At 47.5% G+C, this 12,415-nt stretch overlaps 1 protein-coding gene across 3 annotated transcripts in view; it reads left to right on the top strand.

Annotated features, from left to right (window-relative positions):
- The window catches only part of LOC142590601 (N-fatty-acyl-amino acid synthase/hydrolase PM20D1-like), a 141,278-nt gene that overhangs the window by 37,867 nt on the left and 90,996 nt on the right, over positions 1-12,415 (top strand). For all 3 annotated transcript variants that reach the window (XM_075702915.1, XM_075702914.1, XM_075702913.1), the window contains exon 7: positions 1,066-1,127. In XM_075702915.1, the coding sequence (XP_075559030.1) occupies positions 1,066-1,127 (62 nt within the window). The remainder of the gene's footprint in view (positions 1-1,065; positions 1,128-12,415) is intronic.

Below are 12,415 nucleotides of genomic sequence, written 5' to 3'. Positions count from 1 at the left end.
GATGTAGTAAGCATCTGTTTATTGCTTTCTTGATACCCCCTATAATTTGACATTTGGTTAACTTGGACATTTTTGTCGGTCCCATGAAATGTGAATTAATGAGGTTTTACTGTAGTAAAACCTGCAGACGTTGGGTGACACAAGTCAACTTCAATGGGAGATCGCTGAGAGTTGCATTAGTCCTGTTATAGACATAACAAAGATTAATGATGATGATGACTGTTATCAAACAGTATATAGTAGTTTTGCAGAAACCCACAAGGTAGAGAGAAGGAATTAATAAAGGGAAAATGAGACATACACCTAATTGTAGCAATTGCTACAAAGAAGCACTAACCTAGCTCAGATGGCACAGCAGCTGCTCCGGAAAGGCGGTGGTCCCAGCTTGGAGTCCTGGGCCAGGACGAGTTTTTCTTCAACTGTGAGGCTTTTCTTTTTAGGAACCTGCATGGTTTTTCTTTGTAGCAATTATTATGATTAGGTAGATGTCTCATTTTCCCTTTATTAGTATATAGTAGTACGAGCTGCTCATGCTTAGCCATGAGGAAACAGAGCTAGCAGTTTATGTTTTAATGATCGAACTCCTATCTGGGATACAAAGATCAAGAGAGATTGTATGGCAGGTTATATGTTGAGGTTGTGCTCCATTGTATGACAGATGCAACATTAGAGGTAGAGCAGAACATCAGCTCACTAGAGAGATAATTGAAGCAGATCTGATTGGTTTGGTAGCAGAGCAATGTGTCAGCACCACCTCCATTTCATTACTTGACAAAGAAATTGTTTTTCTGTGCAAGTGTTAAATAGTAGTATATCGTCTTTTGTTTGTTTGTTTCATCCTGTGCAACATGTGCCTATAAGTATGTGTATCCTATGGCAATAAATCGGTTTGAAATCGACACCCTGCCTGTCTCGTTTCTGCTGTAGTCCCTTGTCTACGATGCACCGTCATTGACCTGCAATCATAAACTGATTTGGCGTCTTCCTCGGTGCCTGCGCAACACAGCCCCTCACTGTGCTGCCCAGGCATGAAGTGGTCGTTCACGAGATGATTCATCCTTGCAGGTGCCGTTCCACTTACGACTTGCACTGGCCAACATGTGGCTTCTTGGACCTGCCATCAGCTGGTGAGCACCTGATTGGCTCCCCTCCCTTGGTACAAGTCACAGGGAACTAACATTTTAGGGCAAAAGGCTGGCAAGGGGTTTGGTTCTTTGGTGCTCTGTGATGTGCGTGAATAGCCGGCACTTCCACTTTCGAGATAAGACAAGTGCACTCATTGCCTGTGTGTTGTGTAAAATGAGATGCCATCACATTACGCATTGCTCCCGCCAGCAAGATTTCTAGTACCTAGGGGTGGGTGAATACCGTGTTTACTTGCATAATGATCACACTTGCATAATGATCGTACCGCTGAGTTTTGTCGTCAAAATGAGATTTTTGTGGTTCCTGTGTAATGATCACACCCGGAACTTGCTGCAGCTATATGTCGTGTGCCAGGTCTAGCTGATGATGATCGTGCTGTGTGTGATGTGTGTGATGATGATGATCTGTCGAATGCTACGCAAACGACTCTTCAAGACTTACCAAGTGCACTGCATGCGCCAAATAGATTCTTAAGCAGGTGTGCCATTTAATTCCCTTCATCATTTTCCACACTTCAAGAAAAAAAATGTGCAACAAAACTTGCTTTTGCTTTGTTATTTGTTGGCTTTATAATGGTTGTGCTCAACAACAAAAAAAGAAAGAGGTGCCGCCTTTTGGTTCCTCCCGTCTGCACTCGCGAGCACGCAACAAATTGCGAGCAGCAACGACAGTAGCCACATTTATATTGATACGGTACAAGTGTGCCCTATTCATACGCTGCCACTTATTACACAGTTAAGATATTCACCCACCCTTGGTGGAAACATTCCATATTAGGAGTGTAGTGAGGACAAATGCCACAGTTTTCACGGCATGCCCACCATGCCTTTCTATTTCAGTGGTAGCTGAACGAGCCCATCTCTGTTTCTGTCCGCACAAAGTGGACACGGCTATGTTATTGTCGCAGACTTGCCGATATTAACGATATTCTTCATTATTGATATGAAAGAAACTGCTTCAATGCACCTAATGTACTCGTTAGAGAAAGAAAAGAAAAGGGGGGTTCACCTTGCTCCGTCAGCCACAGCTGCCATTTCTGTTTTGATGTCCCGCACTGTTACAGCGGCATCCACCTGTTGGTTGTCCTTTTGTCAACCCACAGCAAATGCATTCCGGTGCCTTCCCATCAGCACCGCATTTTTTCCTTTTCGCGAAAAATTTACCCCACATAAGGATTGCACCCCTTAAATTTGCATCAATTAAAAAAAATAAACTGTGATCATTATGTCAGTGAATGTGCTTTTCGAAACTTTTGAATAACAAATAGAATACTGTCCTATCTGATTCAGTCATCGAATGTAATGGTCACTGTGATAAGATAGATAATGTGGGCCCAGGATTCTTAAGAATTGACACGGCTGTCAGGTGCTTTGTACGGACAACACAGACTGTACTCTACAGACACAACAATTTACATGCTCAGCAAACAACAGAACAATGACAATCATAATGGTCTAGAATTTCTGGAATTCCTAACACGCCTAAGCACACATCGACCGTCCTACTCGCTGGTGCATTGTCGCCATTGTCATGGCAGTTGTCGAGGCAGTCGGGAGTCCAGCACCTCCCAAGGTGGCTTGTACCAGACCGTGACGTGGCAGCAGCAGTGTAATTGTACAGCAGGCTGGCAGAACACCAGGTGGCTGGAGTACAGCTCAGTGGCTAGCCAGCCACTGTTGCCGCAGGCTGTGGGCACATTGGATCACCTGGTCCGCAGGTTGGTGCCTTCATGGTCCCAGGCCGCGAACACTGCTGGCCACCAGGTCTTCAGATCAAATACAGCACCAGGCTGCTATGACAGCAGGCTGCCGGTCACCGAATCAGCAGCAAACGCAGAGTGGGACATCGGCCTCGCCAGGTCCGCTTGGCTGCAGGGTACCCAGTTGTAGAAGGTCGCAACTTGAACCACCGGTCAGCAAGCTGCCGTCCGAGTCGTTCTAAGTTCGATTTGCTAGAGCCACACTCCACTCTCACTCTCGTGGCCACGCATTTCCTCTTCCTCACGTCGCTGCCACACAATCCACATCATCATAGTCAATATTCAATTAGGGCTTCGAATCTAATAGGGACTATTTGAAACTGCGAATGTTTTTTGATACTTTTTGAATACTTTACATCGTCAGCTGTATGGAACGTAACATGAAATTTATGCGGAAATCCTTTATTTTCGGCCCTTTCGCAATGCTCGTAATGTACTAAACACTGCATCACTCGGTGAGACAGACTTTTCCAGCTAAACACGATCACTCGCAATACAATGTTGCTTAGACAAAACATTGGGCAGTGGGTATTGTTTCGCACTTATTGTAGGGGCAACAGCTGTGTTCTTTTTTGCAAACAATATGCTTAGCTTTTCCTAATACTCCCTTTGTGCTTTTAATAAAGCATACTTTGTAATGTCGGTGTAATTATTGAAAGTTGAAATTTTTGTAGATGCAGTCGACTTCTGTTAAGTTGAACCTGACAAGACCGACAAAATTGCTTCAATTATCCAGTGGGTCGAATTAAACAAACTGCAGAAAAACCGCTGCAATGCACCACTGATTCACTTGGCAGTATTTGCTTTTAAAGTTGGCCTCGCCGCAAGACAGCTGTTTTATGCGGTGAAGCATATTGCCGCACGCCATCTGTGCCCAACCATGCTGACGACGAGGACGACGACCTCGTGTGTGCAAGCGAGCGTGCTAGAGAAGAAGAAGCTAAAACTGAACGCTTGTTCTAATTGTCTAGATTAAATAACGCTCTCCGCTCTTGTCTCAAGTGAGCCGTGACACTGGTGGAGGTGCTGGGTATCGCATCATCGCCTAATGATAGGGACGACTCCTGCGAGTAGCCCTGCGTCCAGCCCTTCAAGACATCATCCACGCGTCGAGACACCTGTGCACCGTGCAAGCCGCCGCCTGCAAGGTCTGTGCCCGGAATTCGGTCTCTTGCGACGAACTTCGTCAGCGGCCTCAACGACTCAGAAAATGGCGATTGCAAGTCCAACACAGGTGACTATCCAAAACAATCTAGTCCCCTCAAGCTTCCACGGTGATACGTACGAAGACGCCGAAGACTGGCTGGACCAGTACGAACGCGTAGCTAAGGTCAATCAGTGGCGTCCGGACCAGAAGCTGTCCAATGTGTACTTCGCTCTTGAAGGTAGCGCAAGGACGTGGTTCCAAAACCGCGAGGCACATTTGACAACGTGGGACGAATTTTGCCGTCGGCTACTTGACACCTTCGGAAGCACTGATCGCCGAGAGAATGCACAACGACTTCTCGAGTTGCGCATTCAGAAGCCCAATGAAAGTGTCTCCATGTTTGCCGAGGACATGTCTCGTTTGTTTCGTCGAGCGGATCCCAACATGCCGGATTCGAAGAAGCTGAGCCATCTCATGCGCGGCGTCAAAGAACAGCTATTCGCTGGTCTCGTGCGTAACCCGCCTACAACAGTGGAAGAATTCATTAAGGAAGCCACAGCAATCGAGCGGGCGCTCCAGCAGCGTTGTCGGCAATACGAACGCCTGACTAATGATGCGCCTGCAGGAGCCGCAGTACTAACAGTGACAGACGAGACCTCGCTGCGTCAACTGATAAGAGACATTGTGCGCGAGGAGATTGCGAAGCAAACTGTGACACCGAAGGAGTTTACTGTTGCTTCGGTCGCTGAAGTTGTTCGCCAAGAAATTCGGCAAGCATTAGCACCTCCTGAGCCACTCCCTGAACCGAGTCCCGAGCCGCGCTTCGAGTCACGCGCATATAGCTACGCAGACGCTGTCCGTCGCCCGCTTTCTACCATGGTGGTACAGCAGTACCACCAGCGGCCACCTATTGCTGCCTGGATACAGAGGGAGCATTTCAGGCGACCCCAGCCTCGCAGGACCGACGTATGGCGCACTGCTGATCGCCGACCATTGTGTTTTCACTGTGGCGAACCAGGGCACATTTATCGTTTTTGCCGTCATCGCCAGGGTGGCATCCAGGACATGTCACCTGCCACTCCGCGCCAGTTTCCAGAGAGACATCCACGCTTCGACGACAGTGTCAGTCAGGAACAAGGCAGCTCGGCTAATCTGCGGTCGCGCTCGCCGTCTCCATTACGTTATTCTTCGCCGAACCGTCTCAGTTTCGCCGACGTGGTACGAGGCCGCTCTCCAAGCCCACGGCGGGGAAACTGAAATCAGCGACCTCTGGGGGGAAGGTTGCAAGTCGTCGAACTGCCGAAAATCCCCCATTATTACTGAGAAACGAGCAGAGCAACCCGGAGAAACGGGACGCCGACGAATTTGTAAGTGCCGACCTACTCTTAACAATTGATGGGCATGACGTAACAGCTTTAGTTGATACTGGTGCAGACTTTTCGATAATGAGTGAGCAGTTGGCAGACCGGCTTAAGAAAGTCGGAATGCAATGGACGGGCCCTTATATTCGAAATGCCGGGGGCCAGATAATGGTACCTACAGGAAAATGTACTGCACGGCTCCAGATAGGAAATACAGCTTTTGTCGCCACTTTTATGATTTTAAAAGAGTGCTGCAGATCACTCATCCTTGGAATGGACTTCTTGCGGGAGTACGGCGCCGTGGTTAACATACGGGACGGCGAGATAACCTTGTCAACTAGTACAGACTCGAGCCAAGACGAAGAGCGCCGACGTACATCGTTACGTGTCGCCGACGACGACGTCTTTATACCACCACTATCATGCAGTTTTGTCTCCGTAAGTTGCAGAGAACAGTTTGACAAGGACGGTGTAGCCGAACAACTAACTGCACTTCTGTTCCATCAAGGTATTGCCATCGCTCGGGGTATCGTCAGCCTAATCGGCGGTCGCACAGAGGTACTACTGACAAATTTTACCAATGAACACCGGCACATCAGTAAAGGCACTGCTGTGGCGTACTTTGACGAAATTGACCACGTTCAACACTGCTTTGCTTCCTGGGCCTATGCTCATATTACCGGCGATTTATTGCGGATTTTGCACGCATCGCCTCACCGCTCACCTGCCTAACCAGAGAAGATGTCACGTTTATGTGGGGCGAGGAGCAGGAGGCAGCATTTAACGAGTTGCGGCACCGTCTACAAACTCCGCCTGTTCTTGCCCACTTTGACGTGGATGCGCCGACAATGATCCACACCGACGCCAGCAATGTGGGTCTAGGTGCCGTCCTTGTTCAGCGGCAAGACGGCGCTGAGCGAGTCATCGCTTACGCGAGTAGAACACTGTCACGTGCCGAGTCGAACTACTCCACCACAGAGAAGGAATGCTTGGCTGTAGTATGGGCCGTTACCAAGTTCCGCCCGTACATATATGGCTGCCCATTTCAAGTCATAAGTGACCATCATTCTCTCTGTTGGTTGACCAACATGAAAGATCCATCTGCACGTTTGGCACGCTGGAGCCTACGGCTTCAAGAGTACGATATGATAGTGGTCTATAAATCGGGAAGACAGCACTTAGACGCTGACTGCCTTTCCAGATCACCGATCGAGTCGTCAGGCCAAGATGATGACGAATCCGCAGGCTTTTTAGGAGTTGTTGGTGCAGCTACCATCTCTCAACAACAGCAAGATGACCACGAGCTCGCTTCACTAATTGATTTCTTAGAAGGCCGCACCACAAACAAGCCCAGATTGTTCTCGAGGAACTTGTCATCATTCTGCATACGAAACAGTGTTCTTTTTAAGAGGAACTTCTCTTCAACAGGGAAGAGATATCTACTGGTCATCCCTAAAACTCTCCGCAGTGAAATCTTGCAGGCCTGTCACGATGAAGCTACCTCGGGCCACCTAGGCTACACAAGAACATTAGCACGAATCAAAGAGAAATACTACTGGCCACGGCTCGCAACACAGGTGACGCACTACGTTCGAACGTGCCTTGACTGTCAGTGACGAAAAGTGCCACCTACGAAACCTGCCGGACTATTACATCTCGTTCAAGTGCCGGAAACACCGTTTGCACAAATTGGGATGGACCTTTTGGGCCCATTCCCAATATCAACTGCAGGAAATAAGTGGATCATAGTTGCGACAGATTACCTTACGCGTTATGCAGAAACCAAACACTTCCGAGCAGCACACTAGCCGAAGCCGCGCAGTTCTTCATCGAAAACGTCGTCCTTAGGCACGGTGCTCCAGCGGTCATCGTAACCGACAGGGGAACCGCGTTCACGGCTGAACTTTTGTGAACTGTACTCACGCTCAGTGGCACAGCACACAGAAGGACGACAGCTTATCACCCGCAAAGCAATGGACTTACGGAGCGCCTCAACAAGACTCTCGCAGACATGTTGTGCATGTATGTCGATGTGGAACACAAGAACTGTGACCAAATATTACCTTACGTAACGTTTGCTTACAATACGGCTCGGCAAGAAACAACAAGAATGACGCCATTCAGTCTCCTCCACGGTCGAGAAGTGACTACAATGCTGGATGCTATGCTTCCTCATGATTGCAGCGATTCCGAGACTGACGCCGCAGATTTTACAGAGCGCGCCGAAGAAGCAAGACAGCTCGCACGCGTTCGCATAACTAGCCAACACGACCGTGATGTGCGACGTTACAATCAACGCTATCGATGCGTCGTCTACCAGCCCGGCCAAAGAGTCTGGGTTTGGGCTCCAGTACGCCGCCGAGGCCTCGCGGAGAAACTTCTGCGCCGATACTTCGGACCGTACAAGGTTCTACGACGCCTTAGCGACGTCAATTATGAAGTCATTCCTGACAGCCAATCCTGCTCGAGGCACCGTCAGGACCTGCCTGAGACTGTGCACATGGTGCGCATGAAACCTTATTTTGCTGAATGACATGGACACTTGCTGGTGGGCTGGACACCGGGTGCTACCCGCCAAGCATCGGGACGATGCTCCTTCTGAAGGGGGACAAATGCCGCGACGCCATCTGTGCCCAACCATGCTGACGACGAGGACGACGACCTCGTGTGTGCAAGCGAGCGTGCTAGAGAAGAAGAAGCTAAAACTGAACGCTTGTTCTAATTGTCTAGATTAAATAACGCTCTCCGCTCTTGTCTCAAGTAGCCGTGACAATATTAAGCAAGCAAAGGTGGACATTGTTACAGGACATAGCATGTGTTCTTTAATTTGCACATACACACATGTGCCCTCTCTGGTCACAGTACAAGCACTGAGGTGCTTAACTTTACTGGCAGGCCTTCAAAGTTTTTTTGTCTTACCTCCTTCCTTTTTGCTAGGTTTCCCCAAACATACATGGTTTTTCTACACTTTATTGGGCACAGTGCATGTGCATGTGTATATTTAAGGACTGCATACTAGGCAACGTTAATGGTCTCCTGTTTGAGCCATGCACGGTGGGCGAAACAAGTGCTCATATCACCACAGCAACATATAAACATCTCTGCATGGCTAACACTATGCCTATTAGGCACCTAGATGCTAGTACTGTAACCAGAGATGGGGGGCACGTGCACACCTGTATAATTAGGAAGCGTGCACGTCCCGTGACAGTGACCCCTTTCCCTTCTTGACATGCTTCATCGCAATTCGTTAGGTATGCTTTACCGCATAACGTGGCTGTACTGCAGCGAAACTGACAAGTCCATTTCGAACTATTTAGCGAAGGCCAATTTTGATATTGAAACCACGGAAGTTTAGGCCCATAAATATCTATGGGCGCTGGCAGGGACCTACGGTCGGGATCGAATTAAATGAAAAACTAAATTAACTGAAGACGAATTAGGTGAATTCTGCTGTACCAGGGTGTTAAAATTGCTTGATAATAATGGGGAGAAGGCTCTACAGTATCGTAAACGGTTCGAAAAATATTTTATTTGATTCACTGTTGGCACTATTTGATTTGTATTTGATTCGGTCTCAAAAACTTCTATTTGCACACCCCTACTTGCACCAAAATAGTATTAGGCACCCACATACAGGAAGTACTGGAGCAACAGAGGTTTTATATTAAGGTATACTAGAGCACTGTGCCTCTAGCTTTTTGCACATGATTTCATGAGACTGTATCTAATTGCACAGGATTGGGTAGGTGGTGCAGAGTATGCACCTAATTGTGCTGGATTACTATATCTATTTGCTGTGCAGTCCAACCCACTTATAACAATGCCAGTTTTAACAATATATCAGACATAATAAATAGCAGCCCTTGCACAGTGATGTTTTTTGTGTGTTCCATGGTAAAATTAACTACTTACTACAATGTTCCTGTGCTGTTTTATTCGGGTACAACAATCAAATCTGACTACTGGATGTTTGCTTCGACACATAATCCTTGAAGAGAAAAGAAAAAATGCGAGCCACCTCACCAGCTTCACGCACCTCTCTACTGTCTCCTTTCCACCCCTCTTAATAAGAAATTGGAAGCGGCGACATCGTAAACATTTCTTACAACTCCAGCTGTGCAGGAAATTTGTTTACAGGCTCTTGCTCACTGTTGTGCTGCAGTCTACATCAAATTTTGTTGTCTTTGAGGGTGTGGGAGCATTTCATGTTTGCTTGTCCTACATCATTGTGATGCTGTGAAGCATGTGACCTCGACTGCGTGACACCTGCAGTTTGTGCTGTGTTGTGCAATTTTGGCTCAATGCTTTTCATTGACACGTGAATTTAACCCATTACCCTCTCCAAACACAGAAATGGTATGTACAGTCGCCGACTGATTTTTCGTACTCTAAGAATTCAGACATGCTCGATTATTCGGTCTGCTTCGCAGCACTGCCATTCTACCCATAGACCATAATGTATAACAACTGCCAAAAGTTCGGACACCTTGCAACCTCTTGTCTGATTTTTCAGACACTCCTTGAGCCAACTCGATCGAGAGCACCACGCACCGACTCTGACCGGTGCATGGTTCGACTCGCTGAATGACATTTTTGTTTTGAATGGAGCCTCCTTGCTGCCCCATGAAGTGGCACTACTGCAAATCCCCGCTCATCATCATCGTTTCTGCCTGGTTCGTGGCTACAGCAATTCCAGTCTCGGCTTAGTAAGCCATGTCAAGACAATCCAGCAGCTGATTTGTTTCTTCGCGCACGACACCGCGAGTAGGCCACGTTTTTCATTTGTGCGACTGGTATCAGCGTGACGGTGTGGTGATGTTTGCTTTGTGTGCTGTGTTGAGGTTGCGGTGATGCAACGCGGCATACAGAAGCATCGTGTCAAGTGTCTGATGGTGCCGACAGTGCCCGTGCACATAGAGTTTCTCACCACATTACGTAGAGGGAAACCTGGCGTTGCTGCGCTGTGGTATGCATGGGGATGCCAGTATATTGTGACTTCGGATTGGCATCATTCTCAAAGAGAGAGGACACCTTGAAGACGTGCTTGGCAAGCACTGTTCCGTCTGTCAGAATGATTCATTTTCTACTAAAACAGCACGTAAAAAGCAGTTTTGGTTTTATTATTACGCAAAAAATATGTTTTGTTTAACTATAAGAACTCGTTATTGCGTGTACGATTATATGTTACGTATCAGTGGGCCGCTAGAGTTGGAGGACAGATGACAAGGTTCGCGTTCATTTTGAAACAGTTTGTCATCTGTTCTTGCTTTTCTTCGCTTGGTCATGCATTGTAGGTGAGTAAACATGTAACATGTGTGAATGGGAACATTTTATGAAGATTTTAGTTTGAGAATGCGTTGTTTGTGTAGCCACATCCACGTTTTAGACGAAGCCTCTTACAACACCAGCCAACACGAGCCTCGCAGACACATATACCATAGCTATGCATATACCGTCATTCCCATGATGGCACGGCGCCCCCTTAAGAAACTCCCACAGACTGTGGTGCCAGATTTCCCTCTAGGTGTTATAGTGAGAAACTCTATGTCTGTGCACACTGCGCTAGGGAATGCTGGCAAGCGGGTGCCGGGAGGCCTAGGATTTGTCGCCTTCCGATGTGCGCCCTACTGATGCCGAAAATGTTCTACCGAGGCCTGCGCAGTGGTTCTGGACACCGTCTCATTTGACAGTTTCACAGGTGCTGACACTGCTGCAGTGACATGCGCAGAACTCGACGACGGCGAGATCATTCGTTGGGTTTCTGCTGCACCGCCGGACGATGACTCGAGTCGGAAGATGACGCACCATTTGCTATGCTGCTGTCGCATGCGGAGCGTGTACAAGCAGTGACTGTGCTTTCAGCCGCCTATAGTGACTGTACGACCCTCTCTGAAATTCAGGCTTATTTGATTGCGTGTAAATGGAACAGCGTGCAACAGCGCATTCACGATTTCTTCAAGCCTACTGCCGAGCCTGAATAAGTGCATGGAAATAAAGGACTTCTTTTTTTTTCTTAATCTGCTTTTTCGGACACCTGTTTATTCTGACATTTCCACAGTTCCCATGAGGTCCGAATAAACGGTCGGAGCCTGCATATGCATATTGTTAAAAATTTCACAGCAAGATCGGGGTGTGGGTATATGCGAATTTCGACTTCAGGTGTGGCTTCACAGCAGCATGAATTTCATGTGAAAGTGGGGTATCATGGCAGGGCAAGCCAGACTGTCGTGAAACCGCCCTGAGGGCAAAGTTTTCTGTTATCAGCATCGCTGGAGATGTTGGGAAAAAGCAGCTGGCCAAAGATATAACTTGGATGATTCGGGCATCTGCGAACGGAGACTGTTTTTACAAATATTAAGGTGTTACATGTACTGATTTCCAGTGATTAGCAAGATCTTGACGAGGGCTAGTTTGTTCATACTTAACCCGCCGTGGTTGCTCAGTGGCTATGGTGTTGGGCTGTTGAGCACGAGGTCGCGGGATCGAATCCAGGCCACGGCGGCCGCATTTCGATGGGGGCGAAATGCGAAAACACCCGTGTGCTTAGATTTAGGTGCACGTTAAAGAACCCCAGGTGGTCAAAATTTCCGGAGTCCTCCACTACGGCGTGCCTCATAATCAGAAAGTGGTTTTGGCACGTAAAATCCCAAATATTATTATTATTATTTGTTCATACTTAGAACTGAGGTTAAACAGCGCAAAAAAGACGAGGACACTAGGAAACAAGTACCACAGACAAGCGCTGACTGCCAAATGGAAGTTCATTTGAAATTCACCGGACATATATACCTTTTTCAGCATAGGCATGTGCACATCAGTCGCAAAACTTCTGCAACTCAACAACATTATAATCTTTCTTCTGAAAGATTATCATTCTTCTGAACGATGCTGAAAAAGGTATAAATGTACGGTGAATTTCAAATAAACTTCCAGTTGGCAGTTAGCGCTTGTCTGTGGTATTTGTTTCCTTGTGTCCTCGTCTTTTTCGCGCTTTTTAAC

This window comes from Dermacentor variabilis, chromosome 8 (assembly GCF_050947875.1).
Source record: "Dermacentor variabilis isolate Ectoservices chromosome 8, ASM5094787v1, whole genome shotgun sequence".
NCBI lineage: Eukaryota > Metazoa > Arthropoda > Arachnida > Ixodida > Ixodidae > Dermacentor > Dermacentor variabilis.
The sequence above is the reverse complement of the archived record's forward strand: the minus strand, read 5'-3'. Positions and strand labels throughout refer to the sequence as shown.